The 13,161-nt window shown below is 45.4% G+C and overlaps 1 protein-coding gene across 1 annotated transcript in view; it reads left to right on the top strand.

Annotated features, from left to right (window-relative positions):
- Positions 1-13,161, top strand: part of LOC143800583 (vomeronasal type-2 receptor 26-like) — a 140,540-nt gene that overhangs the window by 62,233 nt on the left and 65,146 nt on the right. The window contains exons 2-3 of the mRNA XM_077281197.1: positions 1,291-1,348; positions 6,401-6,692. Of these exons, the coding sequence (XP_077137312.1) occupies positions 1,291-1,348; positions 6,401-6,692 (350 nt within the window). The remainder of the gene's footprint in view (positions 1-1,290; positions 1,349-6,400; positions 6,693-13,161) is intronic.

Here is a 13,161-nt window from a genome sequence, read left to right as displayed (position 1 = left end):
CAACCCTTGTGCAGCATTATATGGGGTAAATGTTTCTATGGAGCATCTTATGGGGCCATAACCAGCCTTTATGCAACATTATATGGGGCAAATGTTTCTATGGAGCATCTTATGGGGCCATATTAAACCTTTGTGTATCATTATATGGGGTAATTGTTTCTATGGAGCATTTTATGGGGCTAATACGCTATGGGGCTAATACGCTAATTTTGACCAAAAACAGTATTACTAAGAGCCCTGAGTTATTTAAATGCACTTTTTCTTTTTACTTATTTAGTTGCAGCAGGGTTTTTGCTCATTTTGTTTCTTGTAGGTTTTGTGCAATAGACTGCAATATGTCTACATTAAGCCCATCAGTGAGATACTGACAGGCAGCCTAGTGAGCTCAAATGTAGGGTCTGAAGAGTTCCCATCCATAGCAGACCTGGAATGTTTGTTGGGCCTCCAGCTGCCCAAGCAGCCCATTAGCACCAGATGACCACATTGCGGGGCTCCGGTGGGTGACAGTAGAAGCCCCTACCCAACAATTAACCATATAGACTCTGCACCTAACATTGACTACAGCATCTAAATTGTCAGGATCAAACATATCTCTGATCCTATGTGTTAGAAAGGATGTTTACGAGCATTACCTTGTATTTTGGAGCTTGTCTTATGTCTTATAGAGGAGACTGGCATGAACCAACAAGTGATGGTGAGTACACGTGATTTGTCATGACTTTCTATAGGGAACCTGCACTCACTATATCCAGTGTGAACAGCTGCTTAAATTAGCTCAAGTAAACATTGCTTACACTGGTGTTTAGGTTTAAGGGTGTTTTTTGAGAGACAGAAGAAAAAAAGAAGTACAAATCCTGAAAATAACACATATGTAAAGTCCCAAATGTTCCAAATTCAACATGGTGCTGTGTGGCTGCCATTTTTGTTGTGTTATGCCAGTGGAACGGTGTAGTCTGGCATCAGGGGTGATCTTGCAGCAATGGTATTGCGAGGTACTAGGTCATCAACCCTGCTGGTGCTCTATTGCTGCAGTGGTGGTTGGCACATGGAACCTCATCTTTAAGACTATTAAATATCAGGTGAGAGGTTCACCATGATGTGGCAGGGGGCATCATACAGTCTGACCAGAATGTTAAACTAAGAACTTTATATTCAGTTTTGTAAAATTTTGTCTAGCGGCAGCAGATCAGTGTGTGATCTTTGTGTGCGGTCTATGTCTTTCTCTACAGCTATGAAATGTTTCACTTTCAGCGGAACACATGGGTTCATTTCCTGTTGTTCCAATCTCAGCTGAGGGACAGATGGGCATAGACAAAGAGTGGTGTCTGAAAGATTTGTCCATGCCTAGGTATTAATGACCTATTAACAGGATGTCATCAATAGAAGATCATTAAGAGTACGATACCGGGAACTTATATTTCAGCAGTCGGACGTAAACCCTTTGAATGGAGTTGCGAAACGTTGGTATTATTGGCTGCTGCATGGTACATGTGAAAAATCACTCTATTATTTTTCCAAGATAAAAATCATCCAAACAAGTAAGACTGAGAGCTTGGAAGATTGGCCATGAGTTAGAATTGGAGTGTTTGATATCCATTGGCTGTCTTGTATGTTCCTCTTCATAATTTTTTAACATCAAGAGAGAAGGAACATGCATTTATAACTTAACAGAAGTTTATGTTTCATGTCCTAACTGCCACTATTGACATCACGACACACACACACACACACACACACATATATACAGTATATATATATATATACATATATATATATATATATATATATATATACACTCACCGGCCACTTTATTAGGTACATCTGTCCAACTTCTTGTTAACACTTAATTTCTAATCAGCCAATCACATGGCGGCAACTCAGTGCATTTAGGCATGTAGACATGGTCAAGACAATCTCCTGCAGTTCAAACCGAGCATCAGTATGGGGAAGAAAGGTGATTTGAGTGCCTTTGAACGTGGCATGGTTGTTGGTGCCAGAAGGGCTGGTCTGAGTATTTCAGAAACTGCTGATCTACTGGGATTTTCACGCACAACCATCTCTAGGGTTTACAGAGAATGGTCCGAAAAAGAAAAAAAATCCAGTGAGCGGCAGTTCTGTGGGCGGAAATGCCTTGTTGATGCCAGAGGTCAGAGGAGAATGGGCAGACTGGTTCGAGCTGATAGAAAGGCAACAGTGACTCAAATCGCCACCCGTTACAACCAAGGTAGGCCTAAGAGCATCTCTGAACGCACAGTGCGTCGAACTTTGAGGCAGATGGGCTACAGCAGCAGAAGACCACACCGGGTACCACTCCTTTCAGCTAAGAACAGGAAACTGAGGCTACAATTTGTACAAGCTCATCGAAATTGGACAGTAGAAGATTGGAAAAACGTTGCTTGGTCTGATGAGTCTCGATTTCTGCTGCGACATTCGGATGGTAGGGTCAGAATTTGGCGTAAACAACATGAAAGCATGGATCCATCCTGCCTTGTATGGAGCATCTTTGGGATGTGCAGCCGACAAATCTGTGGCAACTGTGTGATGCCATCATGTCAATATGGACCAAAATCTCTGAGGAATGCTTCCAGCACCTTGTTGAATCTATGCCACGAAGAATTGAGGCAGTTCTGAAGGCAAAAGGGGGTCCAACCCGTTACTAGCATGGTGTACCTAATAAAGTGGCCGGTGAGTGTATATATATATATATATATATATATATACACGCAGTACAGACCAAAAGTTTGGACACACCTTCTCATTTAAAGATTTTTCTGTATTTTCATGACTATGGAAATTGTACATTCACACTGAAGGCATCAAAACTATGAATTAACACATGTGGAATTATATACTTAACAAAAAAGTGAGAAAAAACTGAAAGTATGTCTTATATTCTAGGTTCTTCAAAGTAGCCACCTTTTGCTTTGATGACTGCTTTGCACACTCTTGGCATTCTCTTGATGAGCTTCAAGAGGTAGTCACCGCGAATGGTCGTCCAACAATCTTGAAGGAGTTCCCAGAGATGCTTAGCACTTGTTGGCCCTTTTGTATTCACTCTGCGGTCCAGCTCACCCCAAACCATCCCAATTGGGTTCAGGTCTGGTGACTGTGGAGGCCAGGTCATCTAGCGTAGCAACCCATCACTCTCCTTCTTGGTCAAATAGCCCTTACACAGCCTGGAGGTGTGTTTGGGGTCATTGTCCTTTTGAAAAATAAATGATGGTCCAACTAAACGCAAACCGGATGGAATAGTATGCTGCTGCAAGATGCTGTGGTAGCCGAGCTGGTTCAGTATGCCTTCAATTTTGAATAAATCCCCAACAGTGTCACCAGCAAAGCACCCCCACACCATCACACCTCCTCCTCCATGCTTCACGGTGGGAACCACGCATGTAGAGTCCATCCGTTCACCTTTTCTGCATCGCACAAAGACACGGTGGTTGGAATAAAAAATCTCAAATTTGGACTCATCAGACCAAAGCACAGATTCCCACTGGTCTAATGTCCATTCCTTTTGTTTTTTAGCCCAAACAAGTCTCTTCTGCTTGTTGCCTGTCCTTAGCAGTGGTTTCCTAGCAGCTATTTTACCATAAAGGCCAGCTGCACAAAGTCTCCTCTTAACAGTTGTTGTAGAGATGTGTCTGCTGCTAGAACTCTGTGTGGCATTGACCTGGTCTCTAATCTGAGCTGCTGTTAACCTGCGATTTCTGAGGCTTGTGACTCAGATAAACTTATCTTCAGAAGCAAAGGTAACTCTCGGTCTTCTTTTCCTGGGGCGGTCCTCATGTGAGCCAGTTTCTTTGTAGCGCTTGATGGTTTACTAAGCATCTCTGGGAACTCCTTCAAGATTGTTGGAAGACCATTCCTGGTGACTACCTCTTGAAACTCATCAAGAGAATGCCAAGAGTTTGCAAAGCAGTCATCAAAGCACAAGATGGCTACTTTGAGGAACCTAGAATATAACACACATTTTCATTTGTTTCGCACTTTTTGATTAAGTATATAATTCCACATGTGTTAATTCATAGTTTTGATGCCTTCAGTGTGAATGTACAACATTCATAGTCATGAAAATACAGAAAAATCTTTAAATGAGAAGGTGTGTCCAAACCTTTGGTTTGTACTGTATATTTATATATATTTATACATACATATATATATATATATATATATATATATATATATATATATATATATATATATAGGTAGTAAAAAGAAGGCAGCACTCCAAGACTTTCCAGTAGAAAAAATGTGAAGTTTTAATCGACCCACATCACTGCGTGACGTTCCCTTGGCTTGAAAAAGGCTCATGGAGCGGAAACGTCGCGCAGTGATGTGGGTCGATTAAAACTTCACATTTTTTCTACTGGAAAGTCTTGGAGTGCTGCCTTCTTTTTACTACCTTTGTATACATCTTGGATAGATGAGTGGACCATTCTGTCCGGGGGGCCAGGCACCCACCATTGGTGAGCATTGTGCTCTTCCATTTTTTCCCTATCTATATATATAATTGTCTAAGGGTTTTTCTGTCTGTCTGTCTGTCCTGGAAATCCCGCGTCTGTGATTGGTTGAGGCCGCCTGGGCCTCGACCAATCATCGATGGGCACAGTATCGACGTAGATGTCATAATGGTTGCCATGGCGACGATGATGTCATAAAGGTTGCCTTGACCAATCAGCGACGGGCACAGTCGAATTCTGGAATCATCATTGTCCATATACTACGGGGACATGCATTTTCTAGAATACCCGATGCGTTAGAATCGGGCCACAATCTAGTATATATATAATTGTCTAAGGGGTACTTCTGTCTTTCTGTCTGTGTGTCTGTCTGTCACAGATATTTATTGGTCGCGGCATCTGTCTGTCATGGAATCCAAGTCGCTGATTGGTCTCGCCAGCTGCCTGTCATGGCTGCCGCAACCAATCAGTGACAGCCACAGTCCAATTAGTCCCTCCCTACTCCCCTGCAGTCAGTGCCCGGCGACTGATCCATACTCCCCGCAGTCACCGCTCACACAGGGTTAATGCCAGCGGTAACGGACCGCGTTATGCCGCGGGTAATTCACTCCGTTACCGCTGCTATTAACCCTGTGTGACCAAATTTTTACTATTGATGCTGCCTATGCAGCATCAATAGTAAAAACATCTAATGTTAAAGATAATTAAAAAAATAAAAAATCATTATATACTCACCTTCCGCCGCCTTTCCCGCTCCTCGCAACGCTCCGGTGACTGCTCCATGCAAGCGGCAGGTTCCGTTGGCAAGGATGGTATGCGAGAAGGACCTGCCATGATGTCAAGGTCATGTGACCGTGACGTCATCACAGGGCCTGCGCGAGAAGGACCTGCCATGATGTCACGGTCATGTGACTGAAACGTCATCACACCCTGGGACTGGAAGCTGCCGCCTGCACCGCACACAGGCAACAGAACTACAAGGGGCCCTCGGAAGGTGAGTATATGTTTATTTTTTATTTTTCAACCTGTAACATTCGTGGCTGGGCAATATACTACGTAGCTGGGCAATATGCTACGTGGCTGGGCAATATACTACGTGGCTCTGTGCTGTACACTACGTCGCTGTGCAATATACTATGTGGCTCTGTGCTGTATACTACATCACTGGGCAATATACTACATAACTGGGCAATATACTACGTGGCTGGGCAATATACTACGTGGCTGGGCAATATACTACGTCACTGGGCAATATACTGCGTGGCTGGGCAATATACTATGTCACTGGGCAATATACTACGTGGCTGGGCAATATACTATGTGGCTGGGCAATATACTACGTCACTGGGCAATATACTACGTGGCTGGGCAATATATCATGTCACTGGGCAATATACTACGTGGCTGGGCAATATACTACATCACTGGGCAATATACTACGTGGCTGGGCAATATACTACATCACTGGGCAATATACTACGTGGCTGGGCAATATACTATGTGACTGGGCAATATACTACGTGGCTGGGCAATATACTACATCACTGGGCAATATACTACGTGGCTGGGCAATATACTATGTGACTGGGCAATATACTACATGGCTGGGCAATATACTACGTGGGCTGTGCAATATACTACGTGGACATGCATATTCTAGAATACCCGATGCATTAGAATCGGGCCACCATCTAGTATATATATATATATATATATATATATATATATATATATATATATATATATATATATATATACATATATAGTACAAACTTGTAAAATATGGATTTTCTCAAAAGTAAAAATAGCAATATGCATACAGAGAATCAAGGAAAGTAAATGCTATCAAGTATTTTAAAGAATGCTTTATTTTTTATTTATTATTCTATCTCAATCTAGTCTTAAGTAATGTTTGCATTCTCTTTGTTATCCAATTGCAGTCCTGTACCGTCCTTCTATAAGTATGTTCTGGCCTTTATGTTTGCCATAGATGAAATTAACAAGAATCCATATATTTTACCCAATGTGACTCTTGGATACCATGTGACTGATTCCTGCAACAATGAAAATAAAGCCATAGAGAATGTACTAAAGATCTTATCTGGTCCAGGAGACATAGTCCCCAACTATTCTTGTCTCAGTAATGGCAAACTGGTGGGTGTAGTTGGTGATCAGTCATCAAAGACGTCATTAGAGATAATAGAACATTTAAATATTTATGGTTACACCCAGGTAAATATATTTTATTCATAGGAATCATAACAAAATCAGAAACAAAATATTGGTCATCAATAGTGATTAGTGATGAGCAAATATAATCGTTACTCGAGATTTCTCGAGCACGCTCGGGTGTCCTCTGAGTATTTTTTAGTGCTCGGAGATTTAGTTTTCCTCGCCGCAGCTGAATGATTTACATCTGTTAGCCAGCATAAGTACATGTGGGGGTTGTCTGGTTGCTAGGGAATCCCCACATGTAATCAAGCAGGCTAGTAGCTATAAAACATTCAGCTGAGGAAAACTAAATCTCTGAGTACTTACAAATAATCGGAGGACACACGAGCATGCTCGGGAAATCTCGAGTCATGAGTATATTCGCTCATCACTAATATTGATGATTAAGCACTAAAATGCTCCAGTGCTCGTTACTCGAATCAAGCAGGTCGGATGCTTGGATGGCCATGACATGAGCAACAACAATTATGGATGTCACTGGGAAACTCGAGCATTTTTTCAGAAGTTCCAAAGGACAGGCCTGGGGGGCAGGGAAAACTCTGGAATGGGTGGTAACTAGTGATGAGCAAATATACTCGTTACTCAAGATTTCCCGAGCATGCTCAGGGGTCCTCCGAGTATTTTTTAGTGCTCAGAGATTTAGTTTTTTTCTCTGCAGCTGGATGATTTACAGCTACTAGCCAGTTTGATTACATGTGGGGATTCCCTAGAAACCAGGCAACCCCCACATTTTCTTATGCTGGCTAACAGATGTAAATCATTCAGCTAAGGCGATGAAAACTAAATCTCCGAGCACTAAAAAGTACTCGGAGGACACCCGAGCATGCTGGAGAGATCTCGAGTAACGAATATATTTGCTCATCACTAGTGATAACTGCTCAAATGGAATGGAAGCAGCACGGAGAAGACACCTGGACGCATCCCTGACTTACAGGTCGCTGCTAGGAACAATGTTGTTACTCCACTATAAAGGCCTAACAATAACACATACAAAACCAAAGATAAAATGAATTTTACAGGAAAAATTTTAGGACAATTTTTTTCTGTACAATGTCTTGCATATGTCAAACTTAAAAAGAAAAAAAAAACGCCTCCTCCACACCACCTTGCATTAGATGCAGTTAATCCACAGTAAAAAAAAAAAAGCACATACGTTGTCAATGCATTTACTCAGCAGCTTTTGGTCTGGTTTTAATAAATAAATGATTTTTAAAAATGATGTGGAGTTATGGCCAGCAAAGTTAAAACACACAACTGTGAGCTGATATTATCAGGCTGGGAAGCTCTCTGGTTATTTGGCTTATTCTAAAAATTAGAGATGAGTGAATATTTCAATACTCGATTCGGATTATGTTCACTGAATATGCAATACTCGACGATTAATTTGTCGAATAGTCGCCAAACATAACCGAACACCATTATAGTCAATGGGAAGCAAAAATGGAGCACCCCCAGATGCAGTGTCGGGGGGTACTCGGTACCGGGCCTCTCTGTCTCAGTTCTGGGGTCGTCATGGTGGCTAGACCCGGTCCGTGACCCTGCTAAGGGGCGTACAATGAAAGATGAGATAATGGTGCGTGGTGTAAGCCGCGGTGAATAACGAGGACACAGGGTTGCAGTCTCTTTACCTCTTTACTGAAGGCTTCAAGATCCTCAATCCAGAGTACTGTGAACATGGCTGGCTGAGACCGGTCGGTCCGAAGGCACATCCAGAATTCCCTTTGCAGGTGGAAATCAGTGTCTACCTTCTAGCGCATTAAAGTAATGTGTGGAGTCTCTTACTTTCTCGGCGTTCCGGCCACTGGCTACGCGCCTCAGAAGGATGTTGCTGATCTTGAGGCACGACTCCTTCTGGTATTATCTCCTTTTTGCTGCATTTCCGTTTCTCACTTCTCCACAATAAACCTCGCTTCTTGTCCTTTCTTAGGAGTCTGCCGCTGTAAGGCACAGGCACAACTCCGTAACGATCTGTCCCTTTCTAGGACTCTGCCAGGATCCCACCCCTGACAGGTCCTCTCTCTAGCTCTTCCCAGCTACTTTCTTACTAACTTCCTGTCCAACCCTCAGTTTTACAAGAGCGTGAGGAGTGGCCTACTAGATAGAACCACTCCCCCTGGTGGCCGGAGTGTGAAGTGCAGTGTGTGTGTGATACCTGGTCCGGTGAACTCCTTTAGTGTAATCAGACGTAACATCACTCCCCTTAGTGGCAGAGTTACATTACTGCAACGACCAGGACTCTGGGGCACTGCACTCCCCCCGGCTAAATCCAGTACTCCTGGACTGGGAAAATAAGAACAACAATACATTTTAACAGAAAACACATAAAATTTTGAAATACTATAAACAATTAAACATAACAGTGCTTCCCTTTATGGGAGGTGAGAACACTTGAATGTTGCAAAAGTTTCGGTCATGCACAGTTCATGACTCCCAGTTCAGTGGTTGTAACTTTAAAACAGCAGGGACCCCGGGTAAACAAAGGGGTCCCTTTTGAAAGTTTTGGAGCAATTCACTGTCCACTGCTCCGTTGTCCATTTTTAAACTTGTAACAAAGATATTTACACAATTAGCAACTTTAGTTAATACCTCCAAGTTTTGTAGCGAAGGGGAGTCTGATTCTTGGTGCTACGTGTAGACCTCCGTAGTGCAGGGGTTGCTATTGGCCTAGCAGGGCTCGCTATGCTTGCTACCACTGATGTACTGCACTGACTTCTAGCTGCGCTTCTAGTAAGTCTGGGTAGCACTGGCATGCTGGATCTCTCAGAGCTGCTGCTACCAACAGTGGGTACGGCAGATTCGCCGATAGCAGAGGGAGGCTCCGCCGGTCCGACGGTGGGCATGGCATCGTCCTGCGGGGTCTGTGGTGATTGCGGGGCTGGAGGATCTGGCATCACCTCTAGTTCAGGCCGGTTCGGTTGACGAAACGTTAAGACAGGTACCATGATGGCCTGATTTATTTGAGTCCAAGACTGGGGAAAATCGCCAAGAACAGTGTGTATCATCTTCTCCTCTTCTACAGGTGGAGAGGCTCTTGGATCTGTTTCCTTCTCCCTCAAGTTATCGGGGCATACCTTAAGGTGGTCTCTGGATATTGCCGTTGAGGTTTCCCCTCCATCTTTGCTGATGAGACAAACTTTAATATTGTCGAAATTGGACGGCAGGATGGTATACGGTTCCGCTTCCCATTGGTCGTCAAGTTTGTGTAGCCTTCTCTTCCGCTTGAGTACCTGTTCACCAGGTGGCAAGGGAATTGCAGGAGCATGCTGGTTGTAGTCCCATTCCTGTTTTTGCCTGGCCTGAGCGAGACTCCTTTCCACGCATTCCTGTACTTTGCGGTACCTTTGCCGCCTCTCCGTATCCCAATCGACATCGGGCAAGGTATCTTCGGGGGTTAGAACCCCCATGTCCAGATCAACGGGCAACTTACTAGACCTTCCTCGCATCAGGTATGCCGTAGTGCAGTTGGTAGAATTCACTGGGATGTGGTTGTACATGTCTACCAGGTCGGGCAACTTTGTTGGCCACAAGTTCAGTTCCTCTACAGGCAAGGTCTTCAATAAGTCGATCACCACTTGGTTCATCTTTTCACACATCCCGTTGGTTTGTGGGTGGTACGGTGTGGTTCTGATCTTCTTACACCCGTACAGATTGCAGAACTCCTGGAACACCTCCGCCTCAAATGCTGGCCCCTGATCGGTCAGTACCTTCTCCGGGTACCCATGGGGCCTACAGAAGTACTGCTGGAAGGTTTTGGCGGCCGTCCTGGCCATTAGATCCTTGACAGGTACAACCACCAGGAACCTGGAGTAATGATTCACGATGGTGAGAGCATAAATATAGCCCGACCTGCCTGGTACTTGATGGTGAAGTCGTAATTGGACAGCCGGGCCATCCACTGCTGTTCCAAGGCCCCGAGTTTGGCGGTGTCCAAGTGTGTTAGTGGATTGTTATCCGTGAAGATGGTGAATTTTGCTGAAGCCAGGTAGTGCTTGAACCTCTCCGTCACTGCCCTAACGATGGCGAGGAATTCCAACTTGAAGGAACTGTAGTTATCAGGGTTCCTTTCCGTGGGACGAAGTTTCCTGCTGGTGTAAGCGATTACCCTCTCCTTGCCTTTCTGGATTTGGGACAACACAGCTCCCAGTCCTACATTGCTGGCATCCGTATACAGTACAAACGGTTTATCATATTCAGGGTAGGCCAGTACCTCTTCTCCCGTCAGCGCCATCTTCAAGCAAGTGAATGATCCCTCCAGTCCTTCGTTCCAATCAAATGGGGTATTCTTCCCCTTGGTCTTCTTGGATTGGCCCACCAATAGATCTTGCAATGGTGCGGCCTTCTTGGTGAAGTCCTTGATGAACCTCCTGTAATAGCCTACCAACCCGAGGAACTGCCGGACTTCATGGAGGTTGCTGGGTTTCGGCCAATCCTTAACCACCGTAACCTTGTCGGGGTCTGGGGCCATTCCTTCGGCACTCACCACATGGCCTAGATACTGTACCTTGGGTTTCAGCAGGTGGCATTTGGATGGTTTCACCTTTAAGCCAAAGTTGGACAGGGCTTCAAACACCTCGGCCAGGTGCTTCAGATGGTCTTCATAGGTCTTAGAGAAGACAATGACATCGTCCAGATACAGCAGTACGGTTTCAAAGTTCTTGTGCCCCAGACAGCACTCCATCATCCTCTGGAACGTCCCCGGGGCATTGCACAATCCGAAGGGCATGTAGTTGTAGTTGCATGGGAACCTGCCAGTACCCACTGGTGAGATACAAGGTAGAGAAGTAGTTAGCAGATTTTAAAGCGGCCAGGGACTCCTCTATCCTGGGCAGTGGGTATGCATCTTTATGTGTAATGCGATTTAACTGCCTATAATCCACACACATTCTCATTGTGCCATCTTTCTTCTTAACGAGGACTAATGGAGCTGCCCAGGGGCTACAACTGTCCCTCACTACCCCAGCCTCCTTCATCTCTCGCAACATGTCCTTGGCACACTGATAATGAGCTGGGGGTAAAAGACGGTATCTCTCTTTTATGGGTCGGTGATCCCCTGTGGGGATATGATGTTGGATCCTTTTTACCTGCCCAAAATCTAGGGGGTGTTTGCTAAAGACCCCCTCATACTCATGAACCACCCTGTAGGCCCCCTGTTTCTGGTGAGGTGGGGTAGAGTCAGTGCCCACGTGTAATTCCCGACACCAATCCTTCGGTTGCCCTGCAGAACCATTGTTCTCCGCCGGATTGGACGGGACCAAGGGCCCAGGTGCCTGTATCACACTACTATTAGCAGTAAACAGTTTGGCAAGTGTGGCATATTTGGCTAGCTGGACTTCTTCCTCCCCACAATTGAGAACACGTACTGGCACCCTCCCCTTGTGGACGTCAACCACCCCTCTGGCTGTCAGGAGGGTAGGCCTATTATCCGAATATACGGGTTCTACCAGGGACTGATAGTCTTTACCCCTGAGGCCTATGGCTGCCCGACACCATATTAACATTTCACTCCTGGGGGGTATCGCAATGGGGTTTGAATCACTCACTGTGACACGACCAATTTCACCACCAGTCAGCTCCACCTGCTCTCTTTGCATCAGGGCCCTGATTTCTTTCTGCAGGGCACGTTGTTCACTGTAGCCAGCTGTTTCTGCTACCTGTTGTAATAGGACAATAACTTCTGCAAGACAATTTTCTATAACATTAGTACCAATGGTCATCATGGGATTACATTCACGGTGATCAATATCAACAATTACAATCCCTTGGGCCATCAATTCCACCCGCCCCACTTTGATGGTGACCTCTTTATACCCCACTTGTGGCAATGGCTGGCCATTACTGGCTATTATGGTGAAATCGTCATCGGGGCCAAGAGTAATATTGGTGTCCTCCCAATACCGTTTATAAAGCACGTAAGGCATAGTCGTCACCTGAGAACCGGTGTCCAGCAAAGCGTTCATTGGGATACCGCCGATCACAATAGGAAGAACTGGTCGCCCTCCAATGTATTTGGCTCTCCAATGCTGCAGGCCTTATTGTCCTACTCCTGGGGGTTGGCCCTCTGCCCCAGGGGTTGCTCGTTTAAATAACAGTACCTTGCAAGGTGGCCCACCTGATGACAGCGGCGGCAGATAGGTCGTCCGTCCCGATGAAAGCGATTGTTATCCCTGCCTCTGGTCGGCGGAGTCCTCCTCTGTCGCATCCAGGGGACATCCTCTCATCTGGAGGCCAGCTGGATCTTCTCCTTGGGGGCCTCCTGTAGGGACTGCACGGTCCGGGCTAGGGCAGCAACGCTCTTGGTCAACTCCTGCATCTGGAGGCGGAGTCCTGCGGGGGAATCGTCCTCTAGGATCTGGGCTTCGGCCTCGGTGGCGACTGGGGCATCCGACGCCACCTCCTGGTGGTATGTGAGAGTTTGAAGCCTGGGAGGCACTGCACGGCTGGGTTGTCGCTCTTGTAGCGCCTGGATGGC

This window comes from Ranitomeya variabilis, chromosome 1 (genome assembly GCF_051348905.1).
Source record: "Ranitomeya variabilis isolate aRanVar5 chromosome 1, aRanVar5.hap1, whole genome shotgun sequence".
In the NCBI taxonomy this organism is placed as follows: domain Eukaryota; kingdom Metazoa; phylum Chordata; class Amphibia; order Anura; family Dendrobatidae; genus Ranitomeya; species Ranitomeya variabilis.
This window is presented reverse-complemented; position numbering and strand designations above follow the sequence as displayed.